The sequence below is a fragment of the Eretmochelys imbricata genome, chromosome 11, assembly GCF_965152235.1.
Source record: "Eretmochelys imbricata isolate rEreImb1 chromosome 11, rEreImb1.hap1, whole genome shotgun sequence".
Taxonomy (NCBI): Eukaryota; Metazoa; Chordata; order Testudines; family Cheloniidae; genus Eretmochelys; species Eretmochelys imbricata.
The window spans coordinates 70,759,363-70,773,018 of NC_135582.1; the positions used below are offsets into that span (position 1 = coordinate 70,759,363).

The window sequence follows — 13,656 nt, forward strand, 5'->3', positions numbered from 1 at the left end:
CAACCCCCTGCTCAAAGCAGGACCAACCCCAACTAAATCATCCCAGCCAGGGCTTTGTTAAGCCAGGCCTTAAAAATCTCTAAAGATATTTTACACCACCTCCCTAGGTAACCCATTCCAGTGCTTCACCAACTCCTAGTGAAACAGTTTTTCCTAATATCCAACCTAGACCTCCCCCACTTCAACCTGCGACCATTGCTCCTTGTTCTGTCATCTGCCACCACTGAGAACAGCCTAACTCCATCCTCTTTGGAACCCCCCTTCAAGTAGTTGAAGGCTGTTTTCAAATCCCCCCTCACTCTTCTCTTCTGCAGACTAAATAATCTCAGTTCCCTCAGCCTCCCCTCATAAGTCATGTGCCCCAGACCCCTAATCATTTTCATTGCCTTCTGCTGGACTTTCTCCAATTTGTCCACATCCTTTCTGTAATGGGGGGCCCAAAACTGGATGCAATACTCCAGATGTGGCCTCACCAGTGCCGAATAGAGGAAATAATCATTTCCCTTGATCTGCTGGCAGTGCTCCTACTAACGCAGCCCAATATGCCGTTAGTCTTCTTGGCAACAAGGGCACACTGTTGACTCATATCCAGCTTCTCATCCACTATAATCCCCAGGTCCTTTTCTGCAGAACTGTTACCTAGCCAGTTAGTCCCCAAGCATGTAGCAGTGCATAGGATTCTTCCATCCTAAGTGCTGGACTCTGCATTTGTCCTTGTTGAATCTCATCAGATTTCTTTTAGCCCAATCCTCCAATTTGTCTAGATCACTCTGGACCATATCCCTACCCTCCAGCATATCTACCTCTCTTAGTGGTAGACACTACCATCTTAGTGTCATGCACAAACTTGCTGAGGGTATAATCCTTCCCATCATCCAGGTCATTAATGAAGATGTTGAACAAAACCAGCCCCAGGACCGACCCCTGGGGCACTCCGCTTGATACTGGCTGTCAACTAGACATTGAGATATTGATCACTACCCATTGAACCCAGCAATCTTGCTAGCTTTCTATCCACCATATAGTCCATTCATCCAATCCATACTTTAACTTGCTGGCAAGAATACTGTGGGAGACCATATCAAAAGCTTTGCTAAAGTCAAGGTATATCACATCCACCACTTTCCCCATATCCACAGAGCCAGTTATCTCATCATAGAAGGCAATCAGGTTGGTCAGGCATGACTTGCTGTTGGTGAATCCATGTTGACCTTTTCTGATTACCTTCCTCTCCTCCAAGTGCTTCAAAATAGATTCCTTGAGGACCTGCTCCATGATTTTTCCAGGGACTGTGGTGAGTCTATAGTTCCCCAGATTCTCCTTCTTCCCTTTCTTTAATGATGGGCACTATATTTGCCTTTTTCCAATCATCTGGGACCTCCAAGAGTTTTCAGAGATAACGGCCAATGGCTCTGCAATCACATCAGCCAACTCCCTTAGCACCCTCGGATGCATTCGATTCGGCCCCATGGACTTGTGCCTGTCCAGCTTTTCTAAATAGTCCTTAACCTGTTTTTTTACCACTGAGGGATGCTCACCTCCTCCCAATACTGTGTTGCCCAGTGCAGCAGTCTCGGAGCTGACTTTGTCTGTGAAGACCAAGGCAAAAAAGCATTGAGTACTTCAGCTTTTTCCACATCATCTGTCACTAGGTTGCCTCAGTAAGGGTCCCACACTTTCCCTGACCACCTTCTTGTTGCTAACATACCTCTAGAAACCCTTCTTGTTACCCTTCACATCCCTTGCTATCTGCAACTCCAATTGTGCTTTGGCCTTCCTGATTACAGCCCTGCATGCTCAAGCAATATTTTTAAACTCCTCTCTAGTCATCTGTCCAAGTTTCCACTTCTTGTAAGCTTCCTTTTTGTGTTTAAGCTCACCAAAGATTTCTCTGTTAAGCCAAGCTGGTCGCCTGCCATATTTGCTATTCTTTCTGCACATCGGGATGGTTTGTTCCTGCACCCTCAATAAGGCTTCTTTAAAATATAGCCAGCTCTCCTGGACTCCTTTCCCCCTCATATTAGCCTCCCATGGGATCCTGTCCATCAGTTCCCTGAGGGAGTCAAAGTCTGCTTTTCTGAAGTCCAGGGTCCATATTCTGCTGCTCTCCTTTCTTCCTTTTGTCAAGATCCTGAACTCAACCAACTCATGGTCAGTGCTGCCCAGGTTGCCACCCACTTGTACTTCTCCTACCAATTCTTCCCTCTTTGTGAGCAGCAGGTCAAGAGGAGCACGGCCCCTAGTTGGTTCCTCCAGCACTTGCACCAGGAAGTTGTCCCCAACATGCTCCAAAAACTTCCTGGATTGTCTGTCCACTGCTGTATTGCTCTCCCAGTAGATGTCAGGGGGATTGAAGTCCCACATGAGAACCAGAGACTGTGATCTGGAAACTTCTGTTAGTTGTCCGAAGAAAGCCTCGTCTACCTCATCCTCCTGGTCTGGTGGTCTAAAACAGACACCCACCACAACATCACCCTTGTTCCTCTCTCCTCTGAACTTAACCCAAAGACTCTCAACAGGCTTTTCTCCAGTTTCATACTGGAGCTCTAAGCAATCATACCGCTCTCTTACATACAGTGCAACTCCTCCACCTTTTCTCCCCCACCTGTCCTTCCTGAACAGTTTATACCCATCCATTACAGTGCTTCAGTCATGTGAGGTACCCCACAAAATCTCTGTTATTCCAGTCACATCATAGTTCCTTGACTGTGCCAGGACTTCCAATTCTTCCTGGTTGTTTCCCAGGCTTCTTGCATTCGTGTACAGGTATCTAAGATAACTAGCCGATTGCCCTACTTTCTCAGTATGAATCAGGAGGCCTTCCCTGTTGCACCCTCCTCCTTGTGTTTCCTCCCAGTGTCCCACTTCCCCACTTACCTCCAGGCTTAGGTCACCATCCCCCAGCGAACCTAGTTTAAAGCCCTCCTCACTAGCTAAGCAAGCCTGCCTGCGAAGATGCTTTTCCCTCTCTTTGTTAGGTGGATTCCATATCTTCCTAACAATCCTTCTTCCTGGAACAACATCCCATGGTCAAAGAATCCAAAACCCTCTCTCCAACACCACCTGCACAACCACACATTCACCTCCACAATTCTACGGTCCCTACCTGGGCCTTTTCCTTCAACAGGGAGGATGGACGAGAACACGACTTGCATCTCAAACTCCTTTATCCTCTTCCCAGAGCCACGTAGTCTGCAGTGACCTGCTCAAGGTCATTCTTGGCAGTATCATTAGTGCCCTTGGGGAAAAGTAGGAAGGGGTAGCAGTCTGAGGGCTTCACTCCATCACATTGTGACACTCCATCACACAGACATTCCATCACATTGTGAATTCTAGCTCCAGGCAAGCAGCACACTTCTTGAGTCTCCCAGTCTGGTCGGCAGATGGATGACTCCATCCCCCTTAGGAGGGAATCCCCGACCACCACCACCCATCTCCTCCTCTTGGGAATGGTGGTCATGGAACCCCGATCCCGAGGACAATGCATCCCATGCCTTCCAGTCAGTGGGGTCTCCTTCTGATCCCTTCCCTCAGATAACTCTTCCAAACCGTTCTCCTCCATAGTATCTGTGCAGAGAGCCTGAAAATGGTTTCTTACCTCTATCTGCATTGGGGGTACATGGGTTCTCCTCTTTCTTCTTCTGGAGGTCACATACTGCCAATTTTCTTCCCGTTCTGCATTGCCCTCTCTGATTCTTCAGCATGGTGTGCCTGAAGTACCAAACGCTGACTTCTATCCAGAAAATCTTCATTTTCTCTGATGCAACGCAGGGTTGATACTTGGGTCTCTAGTCCTTTAACCTTGTCTTCCAATATGGAGACCAGCTTGCACTTCGTACAGACAAAGTCGCTTCTGTCTTCTGGGAAAAAGACAAACATGGCACATCCCGTACAGGTCACAACAGCTGATCGCTCACTATCCACATTGTCTTCCTTCTAAGAGCCTCTTCAAATGTTGTATTTACTGCTCACAGACGCGTGAAAGGCAAAAACATTCTGTGGGAAATCCCTCCAACCGAACTCCCGGGCAAACTCCCTCTGTTCTCCACACACATTCACAATGCATGAGGAGGGAAGCTTATTTGTTCCTACCAAAGGTTTCTTCCTCTCTCCATGGTAGACTAATATCTGATCACTGCACGTATATGCACAGGTAATGTATCTGATCACTGCAAGAGTATATTCACAGTATAATTCTTGACATAAAAGATTTCAGTATATGGCAGCGTACATGTGGTATTTATATTCACAGCTCTCTGAATCTCACTGTCTGACACATAATAGTTCACCTCGTTACATTTTTCTTTGTGTGTAGATTCACAGGTCTCAATAACAGATAGTTTCAATTATAAATTTTGCATGCAACAGCAACTGTTGCCCTAGTCAGACTGGCATAGAAGGCATTTGTATTGCCAAAGATACTTATTTATAGTTAGCCAAACAAAATAAAGATTGTGTACTTATAATTGTAAGTAAATTACAGGAAACATTGCAATAGTTATTTCTCATGTTATTATATGATCTATGTAACCATTCCTAAACCATGAGATTTACTAAATATATATTTATGACGCCTTATGATGAAGGTGAAGTAACCTAGAACTCTTGATTACCAATCACTTCAACAAACAAAAAAGAGTTTTGGTAACTAAATTAAACTCTAGAGAGTATTAAATGACCATTAGGAAACTTTCTATCCATAATTGAACTGATGGCAGTTATTTCACAGGAGACATCTTAGACAAGAGAACAACGTTGGAAAAAAAATGAGACTTTAATTTGTTTCAGATGCAAAAATCCAAATCTTTTTTCATATAATTATTTTTGGAGGGCTCTGTTGCAAGATACAAACCAGCTCTGACAAAAAAGGGACTCAAGGTATTAAAAACTGTCACTTTTAATGTAATTTAGAGGAAATGACCTATTTACCTTAGTGGAAAAACACTGAAATTTCACTCTGTCTTTCCAGAAAAACATATGAGTGATTAATATTTAACAGCACAATTACTGAAGGAAGCTGTGAGTGTCAAAAAATAAGCACGTGTGTTCTCACAGAGAAGTCCTATAGCACAATGATCTGTTTCAGAGTATAGAGGAAGGGTCTCCATCTGATATTAAACGGCGTCCCAGTAGTGCCTGAAATGAATCTGATTCTTCAAGTCAAGGGTGCCGGATCCTTCTCAAAAGTGGGGAACCAGGGGTTCCGCACCCCTGAGGCCCCACTCCTTCCCCCAAGGGCAAACCCGCACCCTTCCTGTTCCCCTGGAGATCCCGCCCCCAGTCAAGCTGGAAGCTGGAGAGGGGCTGGGGAGCCCATCTTCCCCACCTCCGGGGTGGGGGGGCCAAAAGCAGCCCCCTGGGCCCCCCCACCAAGGGCAGATGGAGGAAACCAGGCTCCCCACAGCTGCCCACGCGGCTCTCCCCGACCCGGCTCCAGCTGGGGAGGGCTCAGAGCTGCAGCCCAGCCATGGTAAGAGCTGCACGGGCAGCTGTGGGGGAACCGCAGGGGACCCTCCACCTGCCCATGGTGTGGGGCACCCGCCGAAAGCAACCCCCAGCCCATGTCTCCGCCCCCCAGACTGCCTTCCCAGGGCAGGTGGAGGATCCACAGCTGCCCCCGCAGCTCTTACCATGACTGGGCTGCGGCTTTGAGGCCCTCCCCCGCAGCTGGAGCCGGGTCGGGGATAGAGCCGCCTGGGCAGCTGTGGTGAGCCGGTGTGGAGTCGCAGACCTGCCACCTGCCCTGGGCCGAGCGGGGAGGCCGGGGGTGGGGACATGGGCTGGGGATTACTCTCAGCCCCCCCGCACCACGGGGCAGGTGGAGGATCCGCATGTGCGGCTCCCACAACTGCCCATATTCCCCTCCCCAGCCGGGCTCCACGCTGGCCTGGCTGGGGCCTCAGGGGGAAGAGGATGGAAAGGGGCCGGGGTCTGCCCCAGCAAAAAGTGGACATGCCATGTCCCACTGCCCCCCACCACCACCGGTTCTGGTGCAACTGCTTCACATAGAAACCAACATACATGGGGAGTATTTTGCATATAACCATTTTCCATACATTGTGCCTGACTTATGTCAGTGGAACTCTGCCCGTTTATGCCAGCTGAGCTGGGCCTCAGTTGTTTCTACTGATGCTGTTTAAATACATGAGCAGCGCTTCAGCAAACTGTACCTTATACAAAGTTTTCCGTGGGAGAAATAAGAGTCTGATTTATCTGACAAAATAAAAGGTTAGTGGAGGCCGCCTAGAAATGGTAGCAACAAATCCAGAGAAGAACAAGGGAAAAAGCTATAAGACATAACTCTCTCAGGCATGGAGGTATAAAAATGTAGGTAGTTTGTAAGCCACAACTCTGAGGCAAAAAATATAACTGGCAAGGCAACAACACTGAAGAGGGCAGCAATCAGATTAATCACAAGTACAGACACACCTCACCTAACATCTTTCCCAGGGCAGCAGGACACGGAAAAGGCATCATACAAGGAGCCACTGATGAGAAAGGGCTACTGGTACAGTACTGATCAGACTAAAGGGTTGGAAAAGTGGCCAGGAGGAAATACAGGCTGTATGTGTGTGCACACAAGCAATTTAGCTCAGACACAAAGCCAGACAGACTGAAGAGTGGACACAATAGTGCTCCTTCTGTTGAAACATACTGCATTCTATTTCAAACAGCATCAGTGTTGGAAGATTGAGTAACAAGGATATTGGTTATGAAATTTACCAAAGCCGAAGGCAAAGATAAATCAGTCCTTTCAGAACATTTGTGTTGTGTCTGTCTGAAATCGGAAAAAGATCAATAAGAAGTTACCCTAAAATGTTGGTAAAAAGCAAATTTTGTTAAACATTTTGCTGCTGTGAAATATTTCCCTACTCTGATTGAAATACTGATCAGACTTCTATTCTAACAGTCAGAAGGTGTACTCTCTTATGCATGGTGCAATGAAGCCTGCCTAAAAGGAAAACCTGTGAGAAGGTTATATTCATGAAAGGATGATTATTGCCAAATATCCAATGAAATAAATGTATAATATCATTTCAAAGGAAGGGAGCAGATTTATCTTGTTTTATCTCCTAAAGTTAAAATGTAATAAAAGTCAATCTGTTAGAGGATTTTATTATCATACTGTCTCTACAGCAAGCCAAAATATATTATCTGTAAAACCAATATCTGTTAAAGGAACTCAATTTTATGTTTTCCACATTCTTACTGACATCTTGTTCTACTTGTTACTTGTTCTAGTCAACCTCACACATTTGGACCAAATATTTATTTATGATTTTCATCAGTTTGATCTCACAAGTGCTTTATCTAGGCTTGTGCTATCAATATAGCAACTGTAGAAAATACAGTGATCAGGGGCTGGACTGAGCTGATTTTCATTGAACCGTCAATTTCTGCAGAAACTTAACTTTATTTTCTCATTTTAAATTAAGGCTGGAATCTTTGAGCTTGGAGGAGCTATAGATACTCAGCAACTCTGAAAATCAGGCAGTTTATTTGGGTGCCCATGTGTGGCATTAAGTGCTTATTGGCACCCAAGTTTGAAAATTTTAGCTTAAGTTTCTTACAGTTGCAGTTATATTGTTCCTTCCAAACATGAACCAAAGCAGTCTGGAGAGTAACTGAAATAATAGCTCTAAGACAAAATGTTGACAACATAACCATGGAGCGGCAGAACCACGGTGGTTATCACCCATTATACCTAACAAAATCCACTTAGTAGTTACTTTCTGTTCTGCTTTAATTCAGAAATGCAGGGTAATCTAGTCCTGATTGGGCACATGCAAGAGAATTTGCCATGAAAAACACAAAGTCAGATCAGCACATGCAGATTGTATGCATTTTTGATTAATGGAGATGGACAGAAGGAGCAAGAGTTACAGCAAAAGAACATTTTTGTCATAAATGTACATCAGATTAGTAGCTGAAACTACAGTGAAGATCAATTTTTATCAAATGTTGCTAACTTAATGCAGTATTAGAAGGGTTAAGGAGCCATCTGCTGGTGACTTCAACAAATTGTTGAATGCAGCACTGCTAATAAAATTTCAATTATAAATTAATTATGTACAGTGCATTTAATTATCCATGGATTCAAACTACCCATGGATAATTCAAATAAAGCACTTTCAGGGGAACATACAGTCTGCTCTGTATCTGCCAACAATTTAAATTAGATACCAATGGATTATGGGTGTCTGATTTTTTTTTTTAATTAGGACAAAAGCAGTGTGTTGGATCATGTCATATTAGCATATATGTGGAATTCTGCTGCTCCATGCTATGCTCCTCTGTTCTTTCACAGTTCATTGCTGTGAATTAGAAAGCAGAGATCATTGAAGTATCTGCTTTATTCAAGAGCTAGTAGAAACTAGGTTCACTCTCTACCTTGTTTTCAGTTAGCTTCAACCATGGGGAAATATAGCAAAGAAAAGAGGAACAGGGGTGCCAAAAGAAATAAAAAGGGTAAATGTTATTTAGAATAAAAGTGGACCCATAGCCTAGTTAGCAGTGCAAAGTGCTGTAACAGGTACAGGTCCCAAATTAAGCATTGGAGCCATCTGAGGAAGGAAGACAAGTGCCTCAGACCTCTCTAACAACCCCATTGCTGAAACAATATTGAGGAGATGGGGATTCGGAGGCAGCCTTCTTTGCTAGAGGAAAAGGCCATAGTGGGATCCCAGAGAATACCCGCAAAAGAACAGGATGTTGTGTACAACTTAAGTGAGTGTGTCCATACACAACATACCATGTTTAGCAAGGGATGTTCAGAAGAACTTGGCATTAGCCTAACCCTGTTCCCATTGATGTAAATTGGAGTTCATTATTGACTTCAAAGGAAACAGAGTTATACCACGGCCTGGTGCTCTTGGAAATCCCCACCCTTGTTCTCCACATGAACTGCAGAGCATAATCCACTATGTCGGGTAACAGGTATGGAACATGTTTTCCCCGTAACTTTTCCCTGGGCATCAGAAAGACTGAACTATCAGCTTAGTACAACTGATTTACCTTGGAAAGCAAAAACATCCATAAGGAACTAGTCCCCCTTCAATGTTCACATGCAGTTCCTCTTCGCATTAATGTTAGCAATTAGTGTAAGTATTAAGGGAGAAGTGACCCATTGCAGCATGTGATTGAACAACTAATGGGAGACACATAAATATAGCAATAGCAGCACAGACCCCTAAATGAAAGAAGTATGGAAAACCCCTTGTATATCAGGCAACAAAATCTAATCTGTAGGGTGGGCTGATGTGTATGTGCATATCCTATAATTAGACTAAAGTAATAGAAGACTAAATTGTAGCAATTAGCCCCAGTCCTGAGTAGGGGACCGGGAGGTAACCCTCCACCCCAGGGAAAGCACAATCCCTCCGCAAACTCCCATTCACTGTGGTCTCCCTGGCTTTATACTCAAGGGTGTATGGAAAGAGCAGTCCATGAGCTCCCTCTGTGCTTTGGAGCACAAGCTAGCCCTGAGGGGACCATAAAGTGCTAGATGACAAAAGGTTTGTTAGTTGTGTAGAGCTTGCTGAGGATTTGGGGATCTCTGGATAAAAGGTGCTTTATCATACAACCATAGGGTTAGAAGGGACCACAAAGGCCATCTAGTCTAACCCTCCAAGCAATATATGCAAGCAAGCAGCGTTCCCGCACTTCTCTGAATAGACTATATACATATACTGTATGAACCCTTTAAGGAGCTTTGACTTTCTCGGTAACTTAACAATTTAGACTCCAGCCTAAGTTTTCTTCCCCAAGCTTGGCCAAACATACGGTTTTTCAATGTATGACCTCTGTCCCAGGCCTTCATTCCCTCGCCTCCTGAGGAAGAGAACCCAACTCCTCTTATACCCTGATTGGAGCTAACAGAATCTACCTGTTAGTATGACTCAGCAATAGTTACATTGGAGGTCTCAAATACCTGATAACAAGATGACTCAGCGGAAGAGCCCTGCATCCCCAAATCTGCCATTCAGCTCCAATACAATAAAGATAAAAGTCTGCCATTCTGCTACAAAATAATAAAGACCAAATTTTCAAGAGTGCCTTCTAAATTTATCCCAGCAATGTGTGTGAAAGTTTCGAGGTGCCCAAAATATAACTGTGAAAATGTAGAAACCAGATTATTTGAAATTTAAGACCACGTGGCCTTATTGTTGCATAATTTTATACCTTTAGCCATTAATCCAGGTTATTTACTCCATATGCTCTTTGATCACTCTTCACACTTCATCTCTCTAATTATACATACGGGTAAATAGAGATGCAGATATCTGCCTATCTGCACACATGCAATTTTGGCAGAGTTCACATATAGTCATTTATCATCCAGTCTCTTTATTTTAAATAAATCTTCAGTATTATAACTCAACGTTTTAGCTCATGCCTTTCAATATTAGTGAAGATTTTCATTTCCTCAGGTAAAACAGTTCTAGTCAAGTACCAAACTGAGGGATACCACTTGATATTTTCCAGAATTGATGGATTATTTCCACTGAAGTATTGCATGTCTAAAATTGCATCACTTCCTCTTGGAACCATCAACAGTGAGAAAGGGCAAGCATACGTTTAGAAATCCACTTAAAATGACTACTTTCTACTGTTTTTTTTTTGTTTAGTGCAGCTAAACCCAAGCTAAGAGTACTTTCAAAAGAATGTTTATTTCTAGGGCTGGCTGGAAAACAACAATTCCATATCAGAAAAAAAAAATTTTAAGGTTTTGAAAATTGTTTTTGTTCCAGTGCAGAGTGAAAATGAGACCTTTCAAATTTTTACATGGAAAAAAAAAAAAGTCGTACTTGATAGCCTGATCATTAGGGCAATCACTTGGGATGTGGGAAATCCCTCGTTCAAATCCCTGCTCTGTCTACTTTGGAAAGGGACTTGAACGTGGGTCTCCCACATCCCAAGTGAGTGTACATGGGCTGTAAATCCTGGAATGGTCATTAATCATACATTAGCACGATGCGTACAAGCTTCTGATATTTACATCCCCCTTTTCAGTCGCAACAGCTTCACCTGAAGAAGTGGAATGGAACATGATCTGGAGGATGGTGTGGATTGCACTCTCAGCAAATTTGCGGATGATACTAAACTGGGAGGAGTGGTAGATACGCTGGAGGGGAGGGATAGGATACAGAGGGACCTAGACAAATTGGAGGATTGGGCCAAAAGAAATCTGATGAGGTTCAATAAGGATAAGTGCAGGGTCCTGCACTTAGGACGGAAGAACCCAATGCACAGCTACAGACTAGGGACCGAATGGCTAGGCAGCAGTTCTGCGGAAAAGGACCTAGGGGTGAGAGTGAACGAGAAGCTGGATATGAGTCAGCAGTGTGCCCTTGTTGCCAAGAAGGCCAATGGCATTTTGGGATGTATAAGTAAGGGCATAGCGAGCAGATCGAGGGACGTGATCGTCCCCCTCTATTCGACATTGGTGAGGCCTCATCTGGAGTACTGTGTCCAGTTTTGGGCCCCACACTACAAGAAGGATGTGGATAAATTGGAGAGAGTCCAGCGAAGGGCAACAAAAGTGATTAGGGGCCTGGAACACATGACTTATGAGGAGAGGCTGAGGGAACTGGGATTGTTTAGTCTGCAGAAGAGAAGAATGAGGGGGGATTTGATAGCTGCTTTCAACTACCTGAGAGGTGGTTCCAGAGAGGATGGTTCTAGACTATTCTCAGTGGTAGAAGAGGACAGAACAAGGAGTAATGGTCTCAAGTTGCAGTGGGGGAGGTTGAGGTTGGATATTAGGAAAAACTTTTTCACTAGGAGGGTGGTGAAACACTGGAATGCGTTACCTAGGGAGGTGGTAGAATCTCCTTCCTTAGAAGTTTTTAAGGTCAGGCTTGACAAAGCCCTGGCTGGGATGATTTAATTGGGGATTGGTCCTGCTTTGAGCAGGGGGTTGGACTAGATGACCTCCTGAGGTCCCTTCCAACCCTGATATTCTATGATTCTATGATTCTAAGAGCATGGCAGAAAAACTAATCCTAGTTACAATTTACAGCCAGCACTTCCGTCACAGAGCAATCTAACAGAGCTCGGACAGCAACAACTGCAATGTGATTAATACTTGGCAGCAGAATTCCTAAACCACTAGGGTTACTATAGCAATAGGAAGTGCAGTTGTGAAAAAGCCTGCTGCATTGCTGCCATCCTGCTGTGAGCCAGAGGTATAGTCCATCTAAGTTTTGATGTAGAAAGCACATTAATATGTGCACCAAATCTTAATATATTGTCTTAGTTCTTAGCTAAGCTGCTAATTGTGCAATGCCTTCTGAATGCTGACATTTCACATCAGCCTATTTTGCTTAACTACATCATGTAACGCTGCAGTACAGACCTCTTGTTGCACAAATAAAATATATAGCATGTCACAACAATGTACTAGGAGTTTGGTATCGAATTTAAACCAGGAGATTGTAGCAATTACTGTGAGATAAACATATGGGCCAAAATTTTCAAGCCACATCTCAGTACATTACGTTAGATTCCTAAATAAAAGAGGCATGATTTGCCAAAAAGTGCTCAGCAATAAAGCCAATGGCAGCTACAAGCACTCAGCACTTCTGGGGGAAGAAAACAGTCTTCTTTGATCCCTAAACGTGGATGTAGAGTCAGAGTTCATCTATGACTAAAGATCATCTTTTCTGACCTCCTGCACATCACAGGCCACTCTACCCCACCAGTTATCCCTGGATTAGACAAAAGCAGTACCGCCCTTGGGAGACTAAACTACTGTGTGCCACAGGCAGAGACTAGGAGGGACCAAGGTGCACCAATGTCCAAGGCTCCTGCAAATGGCAGGGAATTGATTTGGTGAGATATAGCCACTATAATAGTAAACGCAGGCAGGGCAGGTTTGAAATTTTAGCCATTTTAATTAACTTCATATATTTCCTCTCATTTCTCCTAGGTGGCTAAGCAGCTACAGCCTTCAGTCATCTGGATCGGAGACACAGAAAAAACATTCTACAAAAGAGTGCCGAAATCTGAAAAAGAGGTGAAGGGCTCCTGTTTGATTTCTAAACCTGTAATAATTTCACATACCGTAGTAGACCTGACCCAAAGAAACAGGGGCATTTCCCAGCTTAACATGTACCACTACGACCAGACCTGCCAATGCTCACTGTATAATAGCTTGCCTCACTTTCACTTTTTAAAAGAAAGTCTCATGACCTCTCACAAGTTCTTGAAGAAATCACCTAAACTGGCCTTATTTAAAAGTAATTTGCCCAGTGCTCATGAGTGCTGATGGCACAGCAAGAGAAATAACAATGAAAGAAAAATGGAAGACCTAAAAAATACAAGGGAAGAAACTAAGACTGAAGACGAGCTTAAATTATTCAGCTTTATTTATCAATAATAAAGGAACAAGGACAAATCTGCACTGTAAAAACCAAGAGTATAGGTCAAACAGTTAAGTAACGTAAAGGTTTTTATTTACCTCCTGGAATTCCTGTTTTAATTATTTTCTTTCCTTCCCATAACCAGCAATTTCCCACTAGTAAAGAACAGTAAAAACATGCAGAAACACACTGCATTTCCTATAAAGCAACTTGTACAACAGCAAACAGGGTCACATGGGACATACTCATTCAATTCACAAAGCTTTCAGGACTTTAGCCACAATTGATTCTT

General features: G+C 43.8%; 1 protein-coding gene across 1 annotated transcript in view; it reads left to right on the forward strand.

The window, feature by feature from the left end:
- Window positions 1-13,656, forward strand: part of DRC11 (dynein regulatory complex subunit 11) — a 147,483-nt gene that overhangs the window by 122,744 nt on the left and 11,083 nt on the right. The window contains exon 16 of the mRNA XM_077829482.1: window positions 12,932-13,018. Within this exon, the coding sequence (XP_077685608.1) occupies window positions 12,932-13,018 (87 nt within the window). The remainder of the gene's footprint in view (window positions 1-12,931; window positions 13,019-13,656) is intronic.